The sequence below is a fragment of the Gopherus flavomarginatus genome, chromosome 7 (assembly GCF_025201925.1).
Source record: "Gopherus flavomarginatus isolate rGopFla2 chromosome 7, rGopFla2.mat.asm, whole genome shotgun sequence".
NCBI classification, from domain to species: domain Eukaryota; kingdom Metazoa; phylum Chordata; order Testudines; family Testudinidae; genus Gopherus; species Gopherus flavomarginatus.
This window is the reverse complement of record NC_066623.1, coordinates 110,810,379-110,836,964: the sequence shown is the minus strand read 5'-3', so window position 1 is coordinate 110,836,964 and position 26,586 is coordinate 110,810,379. Positions and strand designations below refer to the sequence as shown.

At 43.2% G+C, this 26,586-nt stretch overlaps 2 protein-coding genes across 2 annotated transcripts in view; both read left to right on the top strand.

Moving 5' to 3' along the window:
- LOC127055116 (cytochrome P450 4B1-like) overlaps positions 1-26,586 on the top strand; it is a 202,061-nt gene that overhangs the window by 1,711 nt on the left and 173,764 nt on the right. The gene's annotated exons all lie outside the window — the stretch shown is intronic.
- Positions 25,567-26,586, top strand: part of LOC127055112 (cytochrome P450 4B1-like) — a 29,031-nt gene continuing 28,011 nt past the window's right edge. The window contains exon 1 of the mRNA XM_050961728.1: positions 25,567-25,773. Coding sequence (XP_050817685.1) covers positions 25,567-25,773 — 207 coding nt within the window. The remainder of the gene's footprint in view (positions 25,774-26,586) is intronic.

The following is a 26,586-nucleotide window of genomic DNA, read 5'->3' as shown; positions in this document are numbered from 1 at the left end:
CCACTGTGATGATTAGCGCTTGTCGCTTTTCTGTGATCATTTTTCATTTCTTCTGAATTTTCTCATTCTCCTGGGAAGGAAGGGGGTCAACCAAACCGTTATAAGCAGCTCTAGCACTGACAGTTCAATGTAGCCAATTGGTGTATCATTCAGCCCCTAATACAGTGTTATTTATTTTTGTCACCCAATAATCTTTTGGCTTTTACAGGCCTCAAGGGTAATCTTATTTATCAGCACATAATATGTGTACCAATCCACTGGGCTAAAACCATCATCCACCTTCTTGACCATTGACAATTCTGAGGGAAACTGGGGAGATCATCAATCATAGAATCAGAGAATTGTGGGACTGGAAGGGACCTCGAGAGGTCTTTTAGTCCAGTTCCCTACACTTAAGGTAGGACTAAGTATTATTAGACCATCCTTGACCGATCTTTGTCTGACCTGCTCTTAAAAATCTCTAGTGATGGAGATTCCACAACTTCCGTAGGCAATTTATTCCAGTGCTTAACTACACTCACAGTTAGGAAGTTTTTACTAATGTCCAACCTAAACTACCCTTACTGCAATTTAAGGCCATTGCTCCTTGTCCTGTCCTCAGAGGTTAAAAAGAACAAATTTTCTCCCTCCTTGTTGTAACAAACTTTTATGCACTTGAAAACTGTTATCATGTCCCCTCTTAGGCTACGTCTACACTACAGGATAAATTCGAATTAGCTTAAACCGATTTTATAAAACAGATATTATAAAGTCGATTGTGCACGTCCACACTAGGCACATTAATTCGGTCGTGTGCGTCCATGGTCCAAGGCTAGCGTCCATTTCTGGAGCGGTGCACTGTGGGTAGCTACTGTAAAATAATGAGGCCAATAACGTCGATTTGTGTCCACACTAACCCTAATTCGATATAGTAATATCGATTTTAGAGTTATTCCTCTCGTTTTGTAGGAGTACAGAAATCGATTTAAAGAGCCCTTTAAATCGATATAAAGAGCAGTGTAGTGTGGACGGGTGCAGCGTTAAATCGATTTAACACTGTTAAAATCGGTTTAACAGCTTAGTGTAGATCAGGTCTTAGTGTTCTCTTCCCTCTTAGCTCATGTTTTCTAGACCTTTTATCATTTTTGTTCCTCTCCTCTGGACTTTCTCCAATTTGTCCACAATACTCCATCTGACACCTAATCAGTGTGGAGTAGAGTGGAAGAATTACTTCTCGTGTCTTGTGTACAACACTCCTGCTGATATATCACAGAAAGATGTTTGCTTTTTTTTGCAACAGTGTTGCACTATTGACTCATATTTAGCTTGTGCTCTACTATGACCCTCTGATCCCTTTGTGCAGTAATCCTTCCCAGGCAGTCATTTCCCATTTTGTATGTGTGCAGCCGATTGTTCCTTCCTAAGTGGAGTACTTTGCATTTGTCCTTATTGAATTTCATCCTATTTACTTCAGACCATTTCTCCAGTTTGTTCACATCATTTTGAATTTTAATTCTATCCTGCAAAGCACTTGCAACCCTTCCCAGCTTGGTATCATCCACAAACTTTGTAAGTGTACTCTCCATGCCATTATCTAAATCAGTGATGAAGATATTGAGCAGAACTGGACCCAGAACTGATCCCTGCAGACCCCGCTCAATATGCCATTCCAGTTTGACTGTGAACCATTGATAACTACTCTCTGGGAACGGTTTTCCAACCAGTTATGCATCCACCTTATAGTAGCTCCATCTACTTGTATTTCCCTAGTTTGTTTATGAGAAGGACATGCGAGACAGTATCAAAAGTGTCACTAAAGTCAAGATAAACGACATCTACCGCTTCCCCCCTACCCACAAGACTTGTTACCCTGTCAAAGAAGGCTATTAGGTTGGTTTAACATGATTTGTTCTTGATAAATCCATGCTGACTGTTACTTATCACTTTCTTATCTTCTAGGTGTTCACAAATTGATTGTTTAATTATTTGCTCCATTATTCTTCTGGATGCTGAAGTTAAGCTGACTGGTCTGTAATTCCCCGGGTTTTCCTTATTTCCGTTTTTATAGATTGGCACTATATTTGCCATTTTCTAGTCCTCTGGAATCTCTCAATAAGTAGCTTTGTATTTCTAGACCCTCTTGGTGGCTCCATCACAAATTTGCTCAAATTTAAAGATTATTTTTGTAACTGGCTAATGATGTGGGACTTAAAAAAAATCAAGCACCAGTAATAGGGATTCTGCAAGCAGACCTTGGCTAGTAATTTTGTTGCTGATGGATGAGGCAGAATGGGATTCAGCTCATTCTTCCACAGTTGCATGGAGTCTACAGGGATAAGGGAAGATAAAAATTATTTTGGTCATAAAGGGTAAAATTTCCAAAAGCGCTTCAGTAACTTAGGCTAGGTGCCTATGGGACTTTTGAAACTGGGAGTTAGGTGCTTTTGAAAATGCTCCCCAAAGTCATTAAGTAAATGGCTGTGACTCTAACGCTCCATCTGTATTACGAGCTAGGGGTGTGACTGCCCTGCTTCTGTACGCATACTTGCACCAACTCTCATCATGCTAGTGTGACTATAAATAGCAGTGTAGCCAAGGTGGCACACTTGTCTACATTACCCGCTGGATCGATGGGCCATGATCGATCCAACAGAAGTCGATTTATGGTGTCTAGTCTAGATGTGATAAGTCGACAGCCAAGCGCTCTCCTGTCGACTCCAGTACTCCACCAGGGTGAAAGGTGCAGGCAGAGTCAACAGGAGAGCATCAGCCGTCGACTTACCACAGTGAAGACACCATGGTAAGTAGATCTAAGTACGTCGAATTCAGCAATGTTATTCACGTATTAGATTGATCTTCCCCCCCCAAATCCCCGCCCCCAGTGTAGACCAGCATTAATGACAGAGGAAGAACTACCTAGCTGTGCTGAGTACACACCCACTGATTACATCTAACTCATAGTGTAGATGTAGCCTTAGACACACAAGATCTATCAAGTAAGAAGGAATCACTTTTCTGGTCATAACTACACTTTAAAGTCTGCTCTAATCTGACTATCAAAGTAGCTGGCATTTAACTCAGGCAGAGGAAGAAAATTTCCTTTGGGCCTCTACCATAAATGCCAGATGCAATCACACATCTTATTCTTATTTAAAAGATGGTATATTTAAAATTTAAATATTGAGGCATCATTCTCCTTTCTTCCCAATTTTGTGGCATAAACGCTGAAGGTACCTTTGGTATATTTTAAAAATGAAAGGACAGTAACATCTCACCAAATCATCTTGCCTCCTCTTATGCCCAGGCCTCAGAGGATTCAGGGGGCCTGGGGCAAAGCGGGGGAGCTGCAGCGCTTGTACTCACTCGGCAGCAGTCTGGGTCTTTGGTGACATTTCGGTGACGGGGGGACCCTTCAGTCACGCCTCATCTTCAGCAGCACTGAAGGGCCCCCTTGCCGCTGAAATGCTGTCTGAAGACCCGGATTGCCGCCGGGCCAGGACTCGCGGGGGCCCCTGCGGGGCCCGGGGCCTGGGACAAATTGCCCCACTTGCCCCCCACTCTGGGCAGCCCTACTTATCCCTGTCTCCTTTTTTAGGTTAAATGAGAGGAACTGATCACAGAGGAGAAGCTGGAGGAAATCTCCGAGTCGGTTACCAGGAGGCAGTATTGTGGGGCACGTCAGAGTGGGTGAGGGGGCACGCTTAGGGAGGGACGGGATGTGTGAGGGCAATGCTGCATGTTGGCCCATTCCCCAGTGGCTGCAAGGCTTGTGGCAGCCTGTAGTGAAACAATCCCCCCCCCCCATGCAGTTCTGGGAAGTTACCTCCCCCCCATCCCAGCCCTGGGATGAACTTGGCCCTAGGTCACAGAATTTAAGGCCAGAAGAGACTGTTACAATTATGTAGTCAGGAGAATTTAGGTTTGAGTCAAATCTGAAGTGAAATTCTTGGCTGTTTCTTACTTTACTCAGCCCTTGTCACCATCATGACTGGTACAGTGAGATCCAGCAAGATCTGTGAACATAGTGTCCAATGGCTGGCTAGTTCACACCCCTGAGCAGTATCCTTGCTTTACTGGGATAAAAATGGAGCTGGATTATCCGATGAAGATCTATGTGCTGAGGTGGACACTTTCATGTGCGAGGGTCCCGATACCACAGCCAGTGGGATCTCCTGGCTTGTACATTGCCTGCCCTGCACCCAGAGCACCAGCGGAGATGCAGGGAAGAGATCAAGCAGATTCTGGGAGACCGGGATACAGTTCAGTGGGGAAATCTTTCAGTGTATTTGATGACTTTCCCTCCTAAGATCATTTTCAGGGGACTGATCTATTCTTGAGAGCATTATTCACAAAACCAAGAAGCTCAGCATCTCTTTGGGTGCTTTATGTCACTGTGCATCTTGAAGGGCTGTATGTTGTCATCAGTTTCATAGGACTTTCATCTTCCTAATTATGAGTGCTACTAGGCTCATTTCAGGTACAAACGTATTAAGTCAAACAGCGGAGGCCCAGAGTTTATCCTACATTAAAAATACAGGTCAGAGAGGTGCCTTCCCTGGATTTTGTGTATGTGTCTTTAAAATCTCACTATCCCACCAATGAGAAATTAAATAAAAAAACCAGCTACTAATTCAATGAAACTTACACACCATTATTTGTGTGCTCTATATACCCTCTGCTGGATCTGTAGAACCATTTACCAACCACTGTTCCCCAAACAGTGCTCATACCATCAGCAGCACTGAGCTACAAATTGGGGAGCAAATGGTAAACCTGTTTAAAACATAGTTGGCAGGTGGAGGGTGAGGGGGAAACATTTTCCAGACAGAAAATGACAATCTTGCTGGCACTGAAATTAATGGCAGTATTCCTTTTGCTTCCGAGAGGGCTCAGAATGGGTAAAGGGAAAGAAATTGTACTATGGAGCTTCTACATAACAGTCATAATAACCGAACCTACCCTGAGAACAAAGCACATCGGAATTGTCACACTGGCTAGATCAGCTGCTTGCACAAGTAGACACTGACATCAGTGGGATGCACTCACCAAAGTGAGCAAGATTGTGGTTCTCAAACTTTTGGGCCTTAAGTCTCCTTCAGAAGAACAGAACCAACCACACCTCCCTGCAAACCCGCCATAGGGTGACCCCTCCTGGAGCACCCTCCAGCCTCAAGCCACAGCACCAGAGATGTGCCCAGCCTCAGTTTCCCTTTTTTGTTCTCCCAGACCCAGGTTTTTAAAGGTATTTAGGTGTCACTGCACAATGTTGCACCACCTAATTCATTTAAGAGCTTACATCTTATTCTAAAAAGTGATTTAGGCACTTAGCAACCTAAATCCTATTGAGGCCTGGTCTATACTACAGAGTTAGGTCAATGCAAGGCAGCTTATGTCGAACGAACTTTGCAAGTGTCTACATTCAAATTTCGGTCCTCCACTACACTGATTTACTAACTTCACCTCCAAGAGCAGCATAGAGTCAAGGTCAATGTAGTTAGATTGTCAGTGTCAGTGTAGAGACCATGTTGCTTATATTAACTGTTGCTGCAGCAAAGAATCCTGTGGCTCCTTTTAGACTAACAGACGTTTTGGAGCATGAGCTTTCGTGGGTGAATACCCACTTCATCAGATGCTCATGCTCCAAAACGTCTGTTAGTCTATAAAGTGCCACAGGATTCTCTGCTGCTTTTACAGATCCAGACTAACACGGCTACCCCTCTGATACTTAACTGTTGCTGGCATTCAGAAGCTGTCGCACTGACAGTTCAATTGGTGCGAACACTCCTGGTGAGGGTATGCACCGCCGACACAAGAAGCAAAGTGTAGACACGCATAAGCAGTGTGATTGCTGTGGCGGCTGTGTGTCGCTGTAAGATAGGTCGACTTCATTGTGTAGTATAGACAGGGCCTCACTGTCAATGGGATTCTGGCTCCAAGGTGAGTAAATCCCTTGTGAAAATGAAATGTAGCCTCTACGTCCGTTAGGTGCTGCAACGCTGAGTCCAGTGACACCTTCATCGCTTTGAAAATCTCTGCCTTCCTGTACAGCACAAAGCTCACCGCTGGGCACAATGCATTCCCATCTGCCAGCTCCCCAAAAGCCTTGCAGTAAAAGTGTTCTGCAGTTCCCACAGTCAACATCTAAAGGGACAGCTTTCTCCAGCCCCCTCTCTGGGGCCATCACCATCAGGTCATCCACCCAACAGTCAATAGCAGCACATAGTTCACAGTTCCTCTGGCTCCTGAGTCAGGACCCCGCTCTCCAGGCCATTCACCTCTCCATGACTAGTCCTGTGACCTTTTACCACAACTCTCAAGTCAGGCCTCTATCTTCCTTCCATACAATCTGAGCAACACAGCTTTATGCTATGACCCTTCCTCTCTTTTTTTACATGCTTCGATGAGCAGTGAAATAGTTAACTGCACTGACGTTTAAAGTATCACCTTCCGCACCAGTGAGACACATGGGGCAGTTCACACCTCTCCAAGCTGCTCTTTCAGGCTCTCTGCAAACTCATTACTGTGTCAATCACTCTCACTTCACATTTTGAAGGTTTCTTCCTCTATAATAGCTAGAGACTTACCTAAGAAATGGAACCAGATGGGACCTGCTGGGTCATGGAGTCCAGTCCCCAGCTGTCACAGGCAACCCCATCATGCAATTTCTTTGCTTTTAAACAGAAGTTGAGACTCTGGAGTATAACTGAGGGTTATGCCATACGCTTCCTTCTCCTCCAGCTAGTCCCTACTGCCCCCCATCCTCAACAAAACACTGGAGAAAGCGGGACACAATCTTGCCCTACCCAATTTTGAATATATAAAATTCTATATTTCCAGATTGCTATACTCCCCCCATTCACCATACTCATCTCCTCTCTCACCTCTCCACACAGTACCATGATACTTTTATTAACTATTGTTCAGTATTAGAGCTTTTTACAGGTTTCCAGCCCATCCTGGATCATGTGACAGAAAGGTTGGCATGTGATCACGCAGCACTTTCTGGGTCTTTTACTTCAAATTATTTCCCTAAAAATTGAGATTAGATTGTAATGTGGGTTATTCCTTGGGCAGATTGTTGGCCCATAAACCAGCAAAGGACAGGATTCCATAACAAAGGGGCATGTTGTTTTTCCTGCACACATTTCACCTAAAAACCATGAGCCAGATCCTCAGCTGGTGTATATCGACGGCACTCTGTTGGCATCAGTGGAGTGCCACCAATCTAGATTAGCTGTGGATTTGGCCCAAGTGATTTCCAGAAGCTGAGAAGGGAGCTACTAAAAATGAATTCAAAAGAACTAAAAAAATATACATTTTAAAAACCCATGTGAAGATGTTGAGTGCCCCACTTTCAGAGTGTCCTCATCTCTGCTTCTAAATTTGCACTCCCCAGATGTGTGTGATGCAGGCTCCAAATTTGGACAGTGGGCACAAAATGCTGTTTGGCCATGTGACCTGGAGAGTTAGCTGTCTAATCATCATTGCTCTCTTTGTGGAATTTTTATCTGAATCTGAGTTCAGATATTGAATAACCCCAAGATTTGGTGGGGTTTGGAGATGGGGTTTTGATTAGGGGCCTATCCTCAGATGTAAAGAAGAGACGGAAGCGCAGTACTGTATTTTATAGTCTTTACAATTGTTTGGGAGACAAATAAATTATTGTGGTGTACTAGAGAGACTAAGTGGATAAGGTAATATCTTTTATTGGACCAGCTTCTGGTGCTGAAAGAGACAAGTTTTTGAGCTTAAGCAGAGCTCTTCATCAGGTGTACCAGTCATTTGAACAGAACCCATGTCAATATAGAGATCTGCAAGTTGCAAATGGCATTGCACTCTATGTACTGGTGTTGGCCATGTGTTGTCTACTCGACTTTCTGTACTAAGAGGTAGGTGCCACTCATTCACAATCTCTGTCTTTGGTTCATTTTAGGAGTGACCTCGTCAAGATGCCTTACATCACTATGAGCATTAAGAAGAACCTTCACCTTCATCCTCCAGTACTTCTATGGATGTATGTAAACACATTCCTAAGAGATGGTAGAGGAACACACCGATCCCTCATAAGATAAGGATGAGGTGACAGGATAACGGATGAAGATGTTTTGTTTGAACTAGCAGGTACAAGGTGTAGGGTGGTAACAAACAACTTCTGGAGTGTAATAGGGAATGTATTTGTATCAATGTATAAAAGGAGATGACAAAGGAGGGGCAACTTTGTACTTGCCGAGGGGTCAGCCTCCTGATGTGCTGATGGAGCTGGTACCATTGTCTCAAGCATACGAGTGTTAGTGTCCACTGAGCTGGGGCACTAGCACCGTGCTTCGTCACCAATAAACCTGGCTGAGCTCTTTTGCCACCAAATTGAGCCTGTGATCTTTCTTTACCAAGGTCTGCTGAATCAACCAGCTGCGCTGTCTGCTAGTGCAGCTGACATCGGAGATCTGGAAACAGCAGCACCTAGCGGTCTTAACTCGATGGACGTGGTGAAGTCGATGGTTGTTTTGGTTAGTGGCAAGCTACCCACTCTTAGAGTTGCAACCTTAGATGGCAGAAAACTCCAAGTTAGGAAACCCCTGATCCTCTCCCTTCAGATCCTCACTGTTTGATGAGGAATGGACACGCTAGGTAACGAGTAAAGATGACCCATATGAGATTTAAAAAGAAAGCAGGAAAACATGGACTGGAATCTGTAAGGCTATTGAAGAGACTGTAACCTTGAATAATAATAATAATAATAAGAAGAGTAAAAATAATAATAATAATAAGAAATGTAGAATATTGCAAACTATGGGTAGGTACATTAGATGACTGAAATAACACCCCACAAAATTGGCAGGGCAAGTAATAGAAACAAAAAAAAGAGAAGAGGCAACAGAAGGAATGGAGCACTGGAAAACACAAGCGCTACTGGCAGGGCAGTAAGCAGTTCAGATACATGGTATGCTGAGCAAGCACAGGAACAGAACAGAAAATTGGAATCAGCTGTAGAGAATCTGCAAAAAGAGAAGTGCTGTTCCCTGCTATAAATCTGGGTAGGCAGCAACAGGCTTTGGGTACTTGTACTGTGCCCGGAGGATGGGGACAGAAATGGAAAAAGGTGGCCTTGGAAAACTGAAAGATAGAACCTGGGATGATTGAAATGGGGACATGTGAAATGACCCAGACCAATAATCATCAGGTAGTCCATGCAGGGGGCCTCTGCACCCCAACCGCCACCTTATAATGAGAGACCACAGGTTCTGGCAAATCCTAAATCGAAACCTAGCATGGTATCCGTTGGAATGGGAAAAGCAAGTGCATAGGAGGGGGAAGAAGCAAACAATACTAGATTGGCAAATCAGATGGAGGAGGAAATGGAACAATCAGCAGTGCACTTTAGGAGACAGGGACTGTGACTCGATCGCAGGGAAGTGGATAGAAAAGGATTTTAAAGTGAAAACCCAAGAGTGCGTAGGTTAGCACCTAGAACTGAGGCAGTGTGCTGCCCGGAAATGGTTAACTGCAGCCGGGAAGGCCAGTCCAGCAATCTATTTGGCAGGCAGACAAAAGCAACAGACACTTAGGAGAACAAATTCAGGTTTTTCAGGAGTAGGTAGGAACCCTCACTCTTCTGTGAGAGCCAGGATCAAAACCAGGACTCCGGGTTGCCAGCCCCCTGCTCTAACCCATGGAGGCCCCCTCAGAGCTCATAATATAACCATTTTTCTCAGATAGTTTTGCACACCACTTAAGCTTTCCTTCATATCCTCTGTGAGTTGGCTAAACTCACTGCTGCAGCTGCTGCTGCTTGGCTCAGGTCTCCTTCCCTTCCTAGGCTGCTCCCCACCCCCTCTCCTCACTTCTACCCTCTCTTTGTTTTAAATATTAAAAGTCATAGTTATTACAGGGTTCAGAACCCCCATCACAGAAGGAAATGGAGCAACTGAGAAAACCAAAAGCAATAATCAAAATGCGTAAGGTGGTAACATTACTTCAAATAACTCCAGTAAATTCATTATTTTAAGAGTATTTCCAGCTGTTGCATTCCTGAAGTTTTAACTTTCTTGATGATATGGTTGCCAAGCAACAGAAATATTAACTCTGCTTCTAATCTTAGTCATTAACTAATATTTGAAACATGGGTTTTCCTTATTTCCACATAGTAGCGTTTTTACAATAAAAGTCTTATGAAGCAATGGAAACTGCCATAAGTTAAAGAAATTAATACAACAAAGTGGGCAAAGAACTTTATAGGCATTTGTATCAATTCTTATTAAAAGTTTTAAATAAAACGGTAATAACTTGCCTATCTAAATATTTAACTCTTTTGTTTACCTATCTGCTTTCTAAAATGCATTGCCTTAATAACTTTAAGCTCATAAAGCCTTATCTTGTACAGATATAAATACAATTCTGGCACTGTTCATCTTTAATTATAAGTTTGCCCTGTATGTCATGTATGTTGTCCTCTCTCATCATATGTTATGTGTGTTACATGCCTAATTTTTTGTTTGTTTTTATTTTGTTGCAACAAAAGCCAATTTGATACTCATTTTTTATATAAGTGGTATCACACTATTTTAATATTATGGTTGAATTATAACCATCATAATCCCAATTAATTTTTGCAATGCCCCAAAAGGCCTCAGTTTTAGATATAGGTACATAAATTTGTGCCTCAGTTAATACTTTAATTACAAACAAAAAGGGTTCTCTTTTATTAATCAAAAGCTTTTCTGTTCAAATTAAAAACCTCAACATTAATGCAAAGTTCATATTAACAAAATGTCAGTTCCTTTTCTGGGGTTTTGATAAACTTGTTTGTGCCTTTATTAAATATTAAAATATAGTTATAGGAATGTTATAGCCAAAATGTCAAAAAAATATAAAAATATTGACTAGGACTGGTTATATTGCAAAATGTTCAAGTGAACCAAACACTTTCAGCAGGTTTCCACATTTGTCTCCCAAACACAACCAAGTGACATGAAAATTTAATACCTTCCAGGAGTTTGCCTTTAAAATTCATTTGGGTTTAATTTTTTATGCTATTTTCTTTTATGTTATGTTAAGAAGAAGTAGAGGTTGTTAAAGTTTGTGCTTTCAAGCCGTTAACAAAAGGTAATTGCTATCATAAATAAGTAACTACGAAGTTCTGTTACTAACTCTTTTGCTAAAACAGAAAGCTCAGCAGGGGAGAGCAATACATCTTCTCACAGAAGCTAGTGAGCATCTATTTTAGCAGTCAAGCACTACATTTATTATGAAAAAATTAGTAATGCACATTAAGTGAAAATGCCTGTCTATGCAACAACTGTAAAAGCATCTAAAACAGGTATATTTAAGCTAAAGTATTGGGAAAATCAGAACAAAAGCACAGCTTGTGCTATAGAAGACTTGATCCCTACTATATTGTAAACAAGCTAAGTTAACATGCATTAAACTTGGGTTATTGAAAATAAGAAAAATGTAAAATGAAAAGACTTGATTGTGTTAACCAAATTAAGCTGTTTAAGGGTGCATCTGAAATATTGAAGACACCACAAGATAGAAGAAGAAGAAAAGATAAAGTGCTTTATAAATAACAGACTGGTCAGCCACATCTCAGCCTACCCTATATGGACAATTAACTGCAAACAACTATAAACCACAAGCTGGGCCAGGTTTGTTAGTTAAACAGTGTGCTACTAAGCAAAATGAGTTCATGTGCCGGTCATTTTAAATCTTTCTCCCTGAAATATGGCTGAATTTGGTTAGTTTGCAAAAGCAAATCTATCATTACCATATACTTCTTTAAAAGCAGCAAAGAATCCTGTGGCACCTTATAGACTAACAGACGTTTTGGAGCATGAGCTTTCGTGGGTGAATACCCACTTCCTCAGATGCATGTAATGGAAATATCCAGGGGCAGGTATAAATATGTGTGCTAGCAAGCAAGCTAGAGATAACGAGGTCAGTTCAATCAGGGAGGATGAGGCCCTGTTCTAGCAGTTGAGGTGTGAAAACCAAGAGAGGAGAAACTGGTTCTGTAATTGGCAAGCCATTCACAGTCTTTGTTCAATCCTGAGCTGATGGTGTCAAATTTGCAGATGAACTGAAGCTCAGCAGTTTCTCTTTGAAGTCTGGTCCTGAAGTTTTTTTGCTGCAGGATGGCCACCTTAAGGTCTGCTATAGTGTGGCCAGGGAGGTTGAAGTGCTCTCCTACAGGTTTTTGTATATTGCCATTCCTAATGTCTGATTTGTGTCCATTTATCCTTTTCCGTAGAGACTGTCCAGTTTGGCCGATGTACATAGCAGAGGGGCATTGCTGGCATATGATGGCGTATATTACATTGGTGGATGTGCAGGTGAATGAACCAGTGATGGTGTGGCTGATCTGGTTAGGTCCTGTGATGGTGTCGCTGGTGTAGATATGTGGGCAGAGTTGGCATCGAGGTTTGTTGCATGGATTGGTTCCTGAGCTAGAGTTATTATGGTGTGGTGTGCAGTCACTGGTGAGAATATGTTTCAGGTTGGCAGGTTGTCTGTGGGCAAGGATTGGCCTGCCACCCAAGGCCTGTGAAAGTGTGGGATCATTGTCCAGGATGGGTTGTAGATCCTTGATGATGCGTTGGAGGGGTTTTAGCTGGGGGCTGTATGTGATGGCCAGTGGAGTCCTGTTGGTTTCTCTCTTGGGTTTGTCTTGCAGTAGGAGGCTTCTGGGTACACGTCTGGCTCTGTTGATCTGTTTCCTTATTTCCTCTTGCGGGTATTGTAGTTTTGAGAATGCTTGGTGGAGATTTTGTAGGTGTTGGTCTCTGTCTGAGGGGTCAGAGCAGATGCGGTTGTACCTCAGTGCTTGGCTGTAGACAATGGATCGTGTGATGTGCCCGGGATGGAAGCTGGAGGCATGAAGGTAGGCATAGCGGTCGGTGGGTTTTCGATATAGGGTGGTGTTAATGTGACCATCATTTATTTGCACCGTGGTGTCAAGAAAGTGGACCTCTCGTGTAGATTGGTCCAGGCTGAGGTTGATGGTGGGGTGGAAGCTGTTGAAATCATGGTGGAATTTTTCCAGAGTCTCCTTCCCATGGGTCCAGATGATGAAGATGTCATCAATGTAGCATAGATAGAGAAGGGGTGTGAGTGGACGAGAGCTGAGGAAGCGTTGTTCCAGGTCGGCCATGAAGATATTGGCATATTGTGGGGCCATGCGGGTGCCCATAGCAGTGCCACTGATCTGGAGATATATATTGTCATCAAATTTGAAATAGTTGTGTGTAAGTATAAAGGCACAGAGTTCAGCAGCCAGTTGTGCTGTAGCATCATCAGGGATAGTGTTCCTGACAGCTTGTATTCCATCTGTGTGTGGGATGTTTGTGTAGAGAGCCTCTACATCCATGGTGGCTAGGATGGTGTTTTCTGGGAGGTCACCAATGCATTGTAGTTTCCTCAGGAAATCAGTGGTGTCGCGGAGATAGCTGGGAGTGCTGGTGGCATAGGGTCTGAGTAGAGAGTCCATATATCCAGACAGTCCTTCAGTGAGAGTGCCAATGCCCGAGATGATGGGGCGTCCAGGATTTCCGGGTTTGTGGATCTTGGGTAGTAGATAGAATAACCCTGGTCGGGACTCTAGGGGTATGTTGATTTCTTCTGGTGTTAGTGTAGGGAGTGTCCTGAGTAGATGCTGTAGTTTCTTAGTGTATTCCTCAGTGGGATCTGAGGGAAGTGGCCTGTAGAATTTGGTATTGGAGAGTTGTCTGGCTGCCTCCTTTTGATAGTCAGACCTGTTCATGATGACAACGGCACCTCCTTTATCAGCCTCTTTGATGATAATGTCACCACTGATTTCCTGAGGAAACTACAATGCATTGGTGACCTCCCAATATCTTCATGGCCGACCTGGAACAACGCTTCCTCAGCTCTCGTCCACTCACACCCCTTCTCTATCTACGCTACATTGATGACATCTTCATCATCTGGACCCATGGGAAGGAGACTCTGGAAAAATTCCACCATGATTTCAACAGCTTCCACCCCACCATCAACCTCAGCCTGGACCAATCTACACGAGAGGTCCACTTTCTTGACACCACGGTGCAAATAAGTGATGGTCACATTAACACCACCCTATATCGAAAACCCACCGACCGCTATGCCTACCTTCATGCCTCCAGCTTCCATCCCGGGCACATCACACGATCCATTGTCTACAGCCAAGCACTGAGGTACAACCGCATCTGCTCTGACCCCTCAGACAGAGACCAACACCTACAAAATCTCCACCAAGCATTCTCAAAACTACAATACCCGCAAGAGGAAATAAGGAAACAGATCAACAGAGCCAGACATGTACCCAGAAGCCTCCTACTGCAAGACAAACCCAAGAGAGAAACCAACAGGACTCCACTGGCCACCACATACAGCCCCCAGCTAAAACCCCTCCAACGCATCATCAAGGATCTACAACCCATCCTGGACAATGATCCCACACTTTCACAGGCCTTGGGTGGCAGGCCAATCCTTGCCCACAGACAACCTGCCAACCTGAAACATATTCTCACCAGTGACTGCACACCACACCATAATAACTCTAGCTCAGGAACCAATCCATGCAACAAACCTCGATGCCAAATCTGCCCACATATCTACACCAGCGACACCATCACAGGACCTAACCAGATCAGCCACACCATCACTGGTTCATTCACCTGCACATCCACCAATGTAATATACGCCATCATATGCCAGCAATGCCCCTCTGCTATGTACATCGGCCAAACTGGACAGTCTCTACGGAAAAGGATAAATGGACACAAATCAGACATTAGGAATGGCAATATACAAAAACCTGTAGGAGAGCACTTCAACCTCCCTGGCCACACTATAGCAGACCTTAAGGTGGCCATCCTGCAGCAAAAAAACTTCAGGACCAGACTTCAAAGAGAAACTGCTGAGCTTCAGTTCATCTGCAAATTTGACACCATCAGCTCAGGATTGAACAAAGACTGTGAATGGCTTGCCAATTACAGAACCAGTTTCTCCTCTCTTGGTTTTCACACCTCAACTGCTAGAACAGGGCCTCATCCTCCCTGATTGAACTGACCTCGTTATCTCTAGCTTGCTTGCTAGCACACATATATATACCTGCCCCTGATATTTCCATTACATGCATCTGAGGAAGTGGGTATTCACCCACGAAAGCTCATGCTCCAAAACGTCTGTTAGTCTATAAGGTGCCACAGGATTCTTTGCTGCTTTTACAGATCCAGACTAACACGGCTACCCTCTGATACATATACTTCTTTGTTAATTAACATACTATCATCTTATCATGAATATGCACAAGACTCAAGGGCTGCGTAAAAGACTATTCTACAGCATGGTATGTTTCAAAATACGAGACTCCAAAATCTAGATGGAATTATTGGTTAAATTTCAAGATTATTTAAACCTGGAATATCCATTTGGAACAGAGGTAACATGAAATATATATAACTGTTGTGACCACTAAGTAGTGGAAACTGTCTCTGAATCTATAATTCATGATATTGATGATCTGGTTAACAAAGAAACAGTACACGATTTACAACGTGCATCATACTGCTAAACTATTAAATCAAACACAAGTAAAAATGAACAAGCTAATTGCAGCAAACAATATGATGGCAAGGAAAAACTGGATTGGTAAAGAAATTATTTGTACTGCTTATGAGAGTTGCATAGTAGCTACCATAATTAACTCATCAGAGAATATTTTAAAAAGGAAAGTTGCCTGACCTTATTAGTAATAAATAGCTAACTGGGATTGCCCTCAGGGTATAACAAAAACAGTGGTAAATTGGCAATCTTCCAAATTGTGTAGACAAATTCTTTGTTATTACCAGTCGTAACTGGGGGTCAGTAACACTGCATCCGAACTGAGGCACATTATTCAAAACAATCTTGTTCAGTGTCTGGTTCCCAATATTGAATCCTGACACAGCAATATTTGTTAAGTGGTTACTTTCTATTCAGTAGTGTATCTGGAAGACAGCAGTTACAAGAAACAAGTGCATCTGAGTCAGCTTGTTGACCTGAATTTGATGAGTTAGTTGTTATGGCTTGCCACTGATCACATCTGACCTGAAGATTTATAGGTTCTTGTCCAATTCAGACTACAGGGTTCAGGGACTCAGAGAGTTCTATATCAGGAGAAGACTCTCGAGGTGCTTGGCAAAAACACTGACACCGAGGACAATACCAAATTGATAAAACTTTATTGAGATTAACAAAAGAATAATAAATGCTACGAAACTTATGACTCCAAAACAGTAAAAGAATTCCAAAACTCCTGCTTTTCCAAAACATTCCTATTGTAAGTACCTTAACCTAACATACTCACACCTTTCCTTGAGGACCCGGTAATAGGAGGTGAAGGACCTGGTATGCCCGGTAATAGGATGGTGCTGGCTTCCCCAACAGTTAGGAATGTTGAGTAGTTATACTATACTGCACAAGCTGAGCTGATAGTGTGATAGAATATAGATAAAAAGATAGTCTATAGAACGTAGGAGAACAAAGAAAAGAAAGAGCTACAGGAAAAAGCACTCAAAGAAAAAGAAGCTCCAAAAAAAGTACTAGGAAAAAACTCCCGACTTCTTCCATACAAGGTATTTCATAGGATCCTGACACTCTGTAATTCAAGCCCAACCTACTATACCCAAATCTTATTTCCTTTCCCCAAGAAATTTATGGATACCTTATCCAATAGGTTAGTGGATTATGCGTCTGATGAAGTGGGCATTCGCCCACGAAAGCTTATGCTCCAATACATCACTTAATGTCCCAGCTTCCTCTCAGCGAGCTGGATATAATAGCACTGCCTTCCCTCAGTCTTTGTTTGTCTTATCTGTTTAGACTGGAAGCTTTCCAGGGCAGGGACTGTCAATTACTCAGTGTACAGTGGCTAACACAATGGGATCTTGATCTCAGCTGGGTTGTTGCAGGTGCGACCAGAATACAAAGAAATAATAGTAAGAAAAGTCTTCAGGAAAACTCTCTCCTTTATGGCCTGCTCTCACTGCTAAGTCTGATTGATGGCTTTACAATGCTATAATCCCAGTTTTACAGCAAGTGGGCAGCAGTTTACTAAATGACAAGAAGATTAGAGTGACTTGTGAAACCAAACGATCACTTTATAGCGAAATGCTCCTTTTAGTTTACAATGGAACCGACTATTTTTGTTTCAGGCGTTTGATCCATTGAGGATTTTCTCCACAGAGCCCACTCCTCAGATATTCTTATGCCTTCCGACCTTTGGCATCTGTGACTTAAAAAGAGAAGAAAGAATCCCTATAAAATCAGTCTTCCCTGCACTTTGAGGAATAGGATTTGGAATGATTCTTTCCCATTTGAAGTGGCTTAGTGGAAACAGGGTGCAGTGAATGTATTTTGATGTTTGGTGAACATGGGTATATAATTCTGTGACAGAGTGCTGGGCAACAGCAGCTCTACCAGCACTCTGATCACTGGATTACCAAGGAAATCACCCCAGAGTAAATCTGAGGGGCAAAACTGAGCCTAATTGATAGATTAGAGATGGGTGGTAAAGAGCTACAAGGCTAATCAAGTCAAAAGTAGAAAGGCAGTGGAAGGAAGTTCTCAGAAGGGAAGAGAAACTGGCAGGTTTTTCAGAGTCAGAGCCAGGACCAGGAGAACTTTCTTAGGTGGACAATACCTTCTTTCTCCCTCCTTCTTGGCTGAGTGAGCTAAGGAGTGTACACTATTGTAAACACAGAGTTGCATGAGATTTTAAGGCTGGTGGGAAGAACTCTGTAAATACGTTGCACAAGTTGTTTGACCAGAAGAAGGTCTCCGAGCAGTTTGTGGCTAGACAAGAAACAGGAATAGGGTGATTCCCCATCACAAACACTCTTTCACTCCATCCTGATTGGCAGTGGAAGTGTGATGGTTGATAGATCCTTGACTGAAGAGGCTTTGTGGAACCATAAGCAGCCTTGGTTGTGCCCACCACTATTTATTATTGTGATGGATTGTGCCAGGAGTGATAGAAGATACTCACTTGACCTTTGGCCTCATGACTAAGTGTGCAATGGTAACTAATAATACACTCCTTTCTAGGGGCTTATCATGGCAGTTAACAAAGAAGAGGAGGGAAACCTCAGCTTGCCTGCTGCCTTTATACTCAGGCCACGCACAGTATATTATTATTCATAGATTCATAGATTCTAGGACTGGAAGGGACCTCGAGAGGTCAGCGAGTCCAGTCCCCTGCCCTCATGGCAGGACCAAATACTGTCTAGACCAGCCCTGATAGACATTTATCTAACCTACTCCTAAATATCTCCAGAGATGGAGATTCCACACCCTCCCTAGGCAATTTATTCCAGTGTTTAACCGCCCTGACAGTTAGGAACTTTTTCCTAATGCCCAACCTAAACCTCCCTTGCTGCAGTTTAAGCCAATTGCTTCTTGTTCTATCTTTAGAGGTTAAGATGAACAAGTTTTCTCCTTCCTCCTTATGACACCCTTTTAGATACCTGAAAACTGTTATCATGTCCCCGCTCAATCTTCTGTTTTCCATACTAAACAAACCCAATTCGTTCAGCCTTCCTTCACAGGTCATGTTCTTTAGAACTTTAATCCTTCTTGTTGCTCTTCTCTGGACCCTCTCCAATTTCTCCACATCTGTCTTGAAATGCGGTGCCCAGAACTGGACACAATACTCCAGTTGAGGCCTAACCAGCGCAGAGTAGAGCGAAAGAATGACTTCTTGTGTCTTGCTCACAACACACCTGTTAATGTATCCCAGAATCATGTTTGCTTTTTTTGCAACAGCATCACACTGTTGACTCATATTTAGCTTGTGGTCCACTATAACCCCTAGATCCCTTTTTGCCATACTCCTTCCTAGACAGTCTCTTCCCATTCTGTATGTGTGCAACTGATTGTTCCTTCCTAAGTGGAGCACTTTGCATTTGTCTTTATTAAACTTCATCCTGTTTACCTCAGACCATTTCTCCAATTTTCCAGATCATTTTGAATTATGACCCTACCCTCCAAAGCAGTTGCAATCCCTCCCAGTTCGGTATCATCTGCAAACTTAATAACCATACTTTCTATGCCAATATCTAAGTTGTTGATGAAGATATTGAACAGAGCTGGTCCCAAAACAGACCCCTGCGGATCCTCACTTGTTATACCTTGCCAGCAGGATTGAGAAACATTAATAACTACTCTCTGAGTACGGTTATCCAGTCAGTTATGCACCCACCTTATAATAGCACCATCTAAGTTGCATTTGCCTAGTTTATTGATAAGAATATCGTGCAAGACTGACTGTATCAAATGCCTTACTAAAGTCTAGGTATACCACATTCACTGCTTCTCCTTTATCCACAAGACTTGTTATCCTATCAAAGAAAGCTATCAGATTGCTTTGACATGATTTGTTCTTTAAAAATCCATGCTCGCTATTCCCTATCACCTTACCACCTTCCAAGTGTTTGCAGATGATTTCCTTAATTACTTGCTTCATTATCTTCCCTGGCACAGAAGTTAAACTAACTGGTCTGTAGTTTCCTGGGTTGTTTTTATTTCCCTTTTTATAGATGGGCACTATATTTGCCCTTTTTCAGTCTTCTGGAATCTCTCCTGTCTCCCATGATTTTCCAAAGATAATAGCTACAGGCTGAGATACCAACCCTATTAGCTCCTTGAGTATTCTAGGGTGCATTTCATCAGGCCCTGGTGACTTGCAGACATCTAACTTTTCTAAGTGATTTTTAACTTGTTCTTTTTTTATTTTATCTTCCAAACCTACCCCATTCCCATTAGCATTACTATTACTTTCCTACTGGGCCCAAACCTGAGGTCTTTATGTATGAAAATTACCTGTAAGCTGAGTTTCTTTGTGATGTTGTTGCATGTCATAGTTATGGGTAATGCACCAACCTTCCAAATAGTGCTCATTAGAGCACCCATGCACCTCCCCTGCCCTTCCCCTCAGGTCTTAGACTGTTCAGAGGGTGAGGCTATACAAGGGAGTCCTGCACCCTCTATCTTTCCACTGCAAACCCAGAGAAACCACAGCAGGACACCAACAAAGAGAAGAAGGTGGATGGGAAGTAGGAATATGTAGAGTCATCTCAAAGAGCTCCATTTACAAGCAATTAACCCTCATTTCTTCTTCAAGTGGCTTGGCATATTTGCACTTATGGGTAGTTTGTCAAGCAGTGCTGAAGACGCAGGAGGAGGGAAGCGGAATCCTAATTAAATAATGATTGGAGCACTGCTCTACCAAATATAGCATCCACTCTCGAAGGCAGAACCAAAGCACAAAGTTTAGTAAAGGTATGAGCAGCCTTATAGATTTTCTCTGATAGGAACATGTTTAAGGCAAGCAAAACATGCCACCACTGGCCTAGTAAACTGAGACCTTACAAAAGTAGGCACAGGTACTGCTGCTAAGTTGTAACATTCAATTATATGGTTTTTAACCCGTCCGGAAATAGTCTGAGCAAAAAGTCACATATGATTATGGGTAAGGTTAAGATTGTGTCACAGTTATTTTTAGTAAAAGTCAGGGACAGGTCATGGACAATAAACAAAAATTCATGGAAGTCTGTGACTTGTCCCTGATTTTTTCTACAAATAACTGTGACAAAATGGGGCTGATTGGGGGATGAGAGCTCAAGACCTGCTGCAGGTGTGGAGGGTGGGGGTCCAGCACACACCGCCGCAGTAGATGACAGCTCTGGGGTCCCCCCGATGACCATGGTGGCTGAGAGCTGCGGGTGGGCCCTGTTGCTGAGATCTCTAGGGATGCTAACAGCTCCAGTTCCACCAGGGCTGAAGTGGAAAATGTCACAAAGGTCTCTGTGACTTCTGTAATCTCTATGACATAATCTTAGCCTTAGTTATTAGCATAAGAAACAACCAAGATGATTTCCTAAAACCCTTTGTTCTATTTAAATAATATGCTAAAACTTTTCTAACATCTCAGGTATGTGACACAGATTCCCTTTTATTAGTATCCAGTTTGGGGGAAAATACCAGTAAATTTAGTCTGACATGAAACTCAGATACTATTTTTGGTTAAAAACCTGGGATCAGGTCTAAGATCCACTTTGACTTTGTGAAGGCTTATCAGCCGTCAAAGCAAGCAATTCACTCACCCATCTGGCTGATGGTCATAGCAATAATAAACAATTTTGAAAGATAAATAAAACAAAGACCACTGTGCTAATGGTTCAAATAGCGGCCTCATAAGCATGGATAAGATTAATTTAAGGTCCCTTTGTGGAAGCAGGTCCCTCAAAGGGGGATACATGTTATACAACTCCTTCATAAACCTTTAACTGTATTGTGCACAAATAATGACCTTTGTGCTAAGCTGAGAAAGCTGCACAGTAAACTCTTAGGAGGAAACAGATAACTCTTAAAATGTTCAGTACACTAAATACTCTAAAACACAAGGAATAGAAGCTCTGACTGTTGAATGAGATCTTCCCCACATCCAAGAAACAAATCTAGTCCCTTTCAAACAGTGACGCTGGGTCAGTTCATCCTGTTCCAAGCAGGCATAGACAACCTGGTAGTTATAAACAACGGTGGTGGCCATGCCTACACAAGTGCTCCCACTGTTCCTGCCCCCGCTGGAGCTGTACTGGGAGTAGCTACAATGGGAAATTTCTAAGAGGAATATCAGACTGTATCAAAGGCCTAAGAGAGCTTAACCCTAGATCTGTGGAGGTGTAGCGCGTCTTCCAGAAGCACTGAGTTCAGGACAAGGTCCCTGCATCTAGCTGAGCTGCATTAACAAAGAATCCAGGGCAGGGGAAGAAATGTGACCTAAGTGAAATTTCTGCTGCCCTGAGCAGCCTAAGGGCTGCTTTAAATTACTCTGGCAAGATCAGTTCCATAAGGATTTCCCTACTGACTGGGAATCACTGGAAGACAGAATACAAAGAAATAATAGTAAAAATAGTTCAGTTCTGCCCCTCCTGCTCCTGGACCTCCCAGAAAAGTCCCATCCAACTATGAGTGGAGCAGGTGGCATAGAACTGTTTATACCAAGTTTGCTGTACCCAGGAACTCATTGTGTGTCAGAGCTGACATGTTGGGAGAGATGTCTGTGCCCTTTGTACCACCAGACAAACACAAAGCCGCCAGGAATTGGCTCTGAGGATGCCCGGTCATTTGCAGGAGGCCCATAGACTCTCACAGGATCTAGCCTTTTGTAAAACAGGAGCGCACACTGGGTCTAGGTTTCAATGAATTCAAACACTCACCTCTTCTTTAAGGTTAAGTAAGTAACACCTGTACATTGCTGCAGTTCCATTAGCCTTAAAAAACAGCAAATAACAGATCTGTGGGACAGCTCCCCAGCTCATAGAACTGCATTGAAGTCAGTGGAGCCACTCTGTGGATAAATGTAAAGTAATGCACACTGGAAAAAATAACCCCAACTATACATACAATATGATGGGGGCTAATTTAGCTACAACGAGTCAGGAAAAAGATCTTGGCGTCATCGTGGATAGTTCTCTGAAAATGTCCACGCAGTGTGCGGAGGCGGTCAAAAAAGCAAACAGGATGTTAGGAATCATTAAAAAGGGGATAGAGAATAAGACAGAGAATATCTTATTGTCCTTATATAAATCCATGGTACACCCACATCTCAAATACTGCGTACAGATGTGGTCTCCTCACCTCAAAAAAAAATTCTAACATTAGAAAAGGTTCAGAAAAGGGCAACTAAAATGATTAGGGGTTTGGAGAGGGTCCTATACGAGGAAAGATTAAAGAGGCTAGGCCCCTTCAGCCTGGAAAAGAGGAGACTAAGGGGGATATGATAGAGGTATATAAAATCATGAGTGATGTTGAGAAAGTGGATAAGGAAAAATTATTTACTTATTCCCATAATACAAGAACTAGGGGTCACCAAATGAAATTAATAGGTAGCAGGTTTAAAACAAATAAAAGGAAGTTCTTCTTCACACAGCGCACAGTCAACTTGTGGAACTCCTTGCCTGAGGAGGTTGTGAAGGCTGGGACTACAACAATGTTTAAAAGGGAACTGGATAAATTCATGGTGGCTAAGTCCATAAATGGCTATTAGCCAGGAAGGGTAAAGAATGGTGTCCCTAGCCTCTGTTCATCAGAGGATGGAGATAGATGGCAGGAGAGAGATCATTTGATCATTGCCTGTTAGGTTCACTCCCTCTGGGGCACCTGGCATTGGCCACTGTCGGTAGACAGATACTGGGCTAGATGGATCTTTGGTCTGACCCGGTACGGCCGTTCTTATGTTCTTATGATTTACATCAGTTGAGGATCTGACCTAGATGACCTTGGGACTCAAAAGGACAAAGAATTTTAACTCAACTCTTAATTGCTGGTTTGTTCTAAGCTGAGGAATGCACTGGGACCTAGAGACCTTTGATCTACTGGATTTGTTACATGACCATGGGTAAGTCAGAAGGTCAAGCTTTTTGAAACTCAGGGCTTGATTCTGATCTCACTTACAACAATGTAAGTCTGGTGTAAACTCTGCTGAAGCCAATAGAGTCACAATCCTTTACCCCTGGTGAAAGCGACTGGAGAATCTAGCCCTTGTTGTCTAAGGTTAGGCACCCAGTTACAGTCCCAGGGCTGGTCCACACTAGGGGGGGGAAATCGATCTTAGATACACAACTTCAGCTACGTGAATAACGTAGCTGAAGTCGAATATCTAAGATCGAATTACTCACCCGTCCAGACGGCGCGGGATCGATGTCCGCGGCTCTCCGTGTAGATTCCAGAACTCCGTTGGGGTTGATGGAGCTCCGGAATCGATATAAGCGCGCTCGGGGATCAATATATCGCGTCTATATTAGACGCGATATATCGATCCCCGAGCAATCGATTTTAACCCGCCGATACGGCGGGTAGTCTGGACGTACCTCCAGTCTCCTTGCCCAGCCAGTCCCAGTATCCTCTCATCCCCACTCACAGTCTTGTGATGTTGTTAATATAACCTGTGACCATACAGATCATTATTGGTGCAACCACTGTTATATATTTGCAGCAAATATTGTACAAAGCTTCTTGAGAAAGGAATTTGCAAGTTAAGTGCCCAGTCAAGAAACACTTAACTGACAACAGACCTTGGAAGACTCCAATCCACATAAGAAGTCTTCCTGGGAACTTTCAAGATAGCATATGAGCAATGGCTGCCACCTGTAAAGAACTGAGTCAGGCATGGACATGTGGCTTGCCCATGTGACTCCAGGCTCCGTCTTGCTGCTGTGGTCTTCCACAGGGCAGAGGATATAAAAGGCCCTGGAAACCCTTCCATTTTGTCTTCAATCCTGCTTCTTGCCTCTGGAGGGACTTTGCTACAAACTGAAGCTCTGCACAAAGGATTGAATGACCCACCCCAGTTGTGGTGTACTCCAGAGACTTAATTTGTACCTGCAGTTTTTTCCATCACTGCTACAAGCCTGAACCAAGAACTTTGTCATTATTGTATGCAATTCATTCCAATTAACCAATTCTAGCTCTCATCTATATCTTTTTCCTTTTATGAATAAACCTTTAGATTTTAGATTCTAAAGGGTTGGCAACAGCGTGATTTGTGGGTAAGATCTGATTTGTATATTGACCTTGGTCTGGGGCTTGGTCCTTTGGAATTGGGAGAATCTTTTTTCTTTACTAGGGTATTGGTTTTCATAACCATTTGTCCCCATAACAAGTGGCACTGGTGGTGATACTGGGAAACTGGAGTGTCTAAGGGAATTGCTTGTGTGACTTATGGTTAGTCAGCAGGGTAAACCGAAGTCTTCTCTGTTTGGCTGGTTTGTTTTGCCTTGGTGTGCAAAGGAACCCCAGCCTTGGGCTGTAACTGCCCTGCTTTAAGCAATTTGTCCTGAATTGGCACTCTCAGTTGGGTCCCACCAGAACTAGCATCATTACAAGTCCATGTTTCTCTTCTTCTCCTCTTGGTTCCTTTTTCCAAACTGCTCCCCTCTCCCTGAGTCTTGTTCCCTGATTCTAAACAGGGAGGTCGCTCCCCCACATTGCCTGCTACCAGTGAGCAGACACCAGAATGGCAAATGTCAGCCCAAACAGTTTAAGTAAAGCAACTGAAAATGGTCTGATAATGGGAAGTGTTGGATAGCACCACCTCTGACTGAGGTTATCAGCCCCCCATATTATAGACATTCATGTCTGTACGTGTGTGTGTATATAAATACATACAAAGGTCTCTGTCTATATATGTAAAAATAATTACTGGAATTCACTTCACCGGCTGGTTTAACAGAATATGAGTGTACTGGTCTTCAGACCATGCTGCAAAGTCCATCTGTTTACTTGTGTGTTGTGGGGAGGGGCTCAGCACTGGACTGCTATCCGTTTACCTCTGGCCACTGAGCATTTCTCCTCAAGCCTGTGTGAACTCTGATAGGTCGCACGACATTTATGGTTTCTATCTGGGCGGTTTGGCTCTGTAACCGGATATCTCAGAGCCAGTCCAGCCCTGGCTCTTCACTCCAGCTCCCACTGCACACAGGAGTAGGTGTGTGTGTGTATAGATTGTGAATTCATGCATATGCAAGAGAGACAAAGGCTGACAGCACCATGATATCTGTGCTGGACAGCATGGTGCCCTCCTGGGCCTGGCTGCATGTGGACATCCATCGGATTTTTTACCTGGCTACTGTGTTTTGCCTGACCTATGCGCTGCTGAAAGTGATCCAGCTGTGTCGGAGGAGACAGCAACTGCTCAAAGCCCTGGATTGCTTCCCTGGCCCGCCAAGGCACTGGCTGTATGGCCATGCCCATGAGGTATGGTTTATTTATGATATTACCTGATAATGTATTAGGGAGCGTGTCGGAGTGTGTGTCACAAACGAATGAAGTCTTGGTAAACTCAGCACACTTCCCTGCTGTCCCGTACTTGCAGAGAAATGGGGAGATGTCAGTGATTTTGTGTGTGAATGGTAAAGGCCACTGTCATCATTGGGGGGAGGGGGAAAGCCTGCATTTTTCAGTGCCCAACCTTCAATACCTAGGGCTTGATTTCTTCAGAGGTGCTGACCACCCTCAGCTCCAATTCAACTGGGCTCAAGGTATCTCCCTTGGGCACCCAAAAATGGAGGTACCCCCAAAACAGAGGCCACTTTTTAAAACTTGGGCCAAAATATTGGAAGGCTCTGCTGTAACAAGGATCAGTGACAAGGCTCATAGACAGATCAGCAGCTGCCAGTGGCTTTCTGGGGGGTCATACATCAGAGGGGAGCTATCCCAACTGGAATTTTACCTCCCGGGTTTTGGAATTCATACCCCTCTCTATTTTACCATTCATTCTGATCTCACTATATTTAATACTTTGAATATTTTGGGTGTGTGTGTGAAATTTACTAGACAGTCTCTGCCTCCCTGGATGTGGGATGGACAGTTCCTTTCAATGGAGGCTGCTTATCTTTGGGAATCCACTCCCCTTTTTTTCTATCTCAAGTCCAAACAGAGAGGAGAAGGGAGAGTCCCTTGCTAAATAAATTTACCCAAGATATTTATCGCCTAAATATATGTACCCAGTTTGAGAAAAAAGCCACTTCTTTTGAATGTTTTTCTCTGTGGTCTGTAAATGTTTTCTTC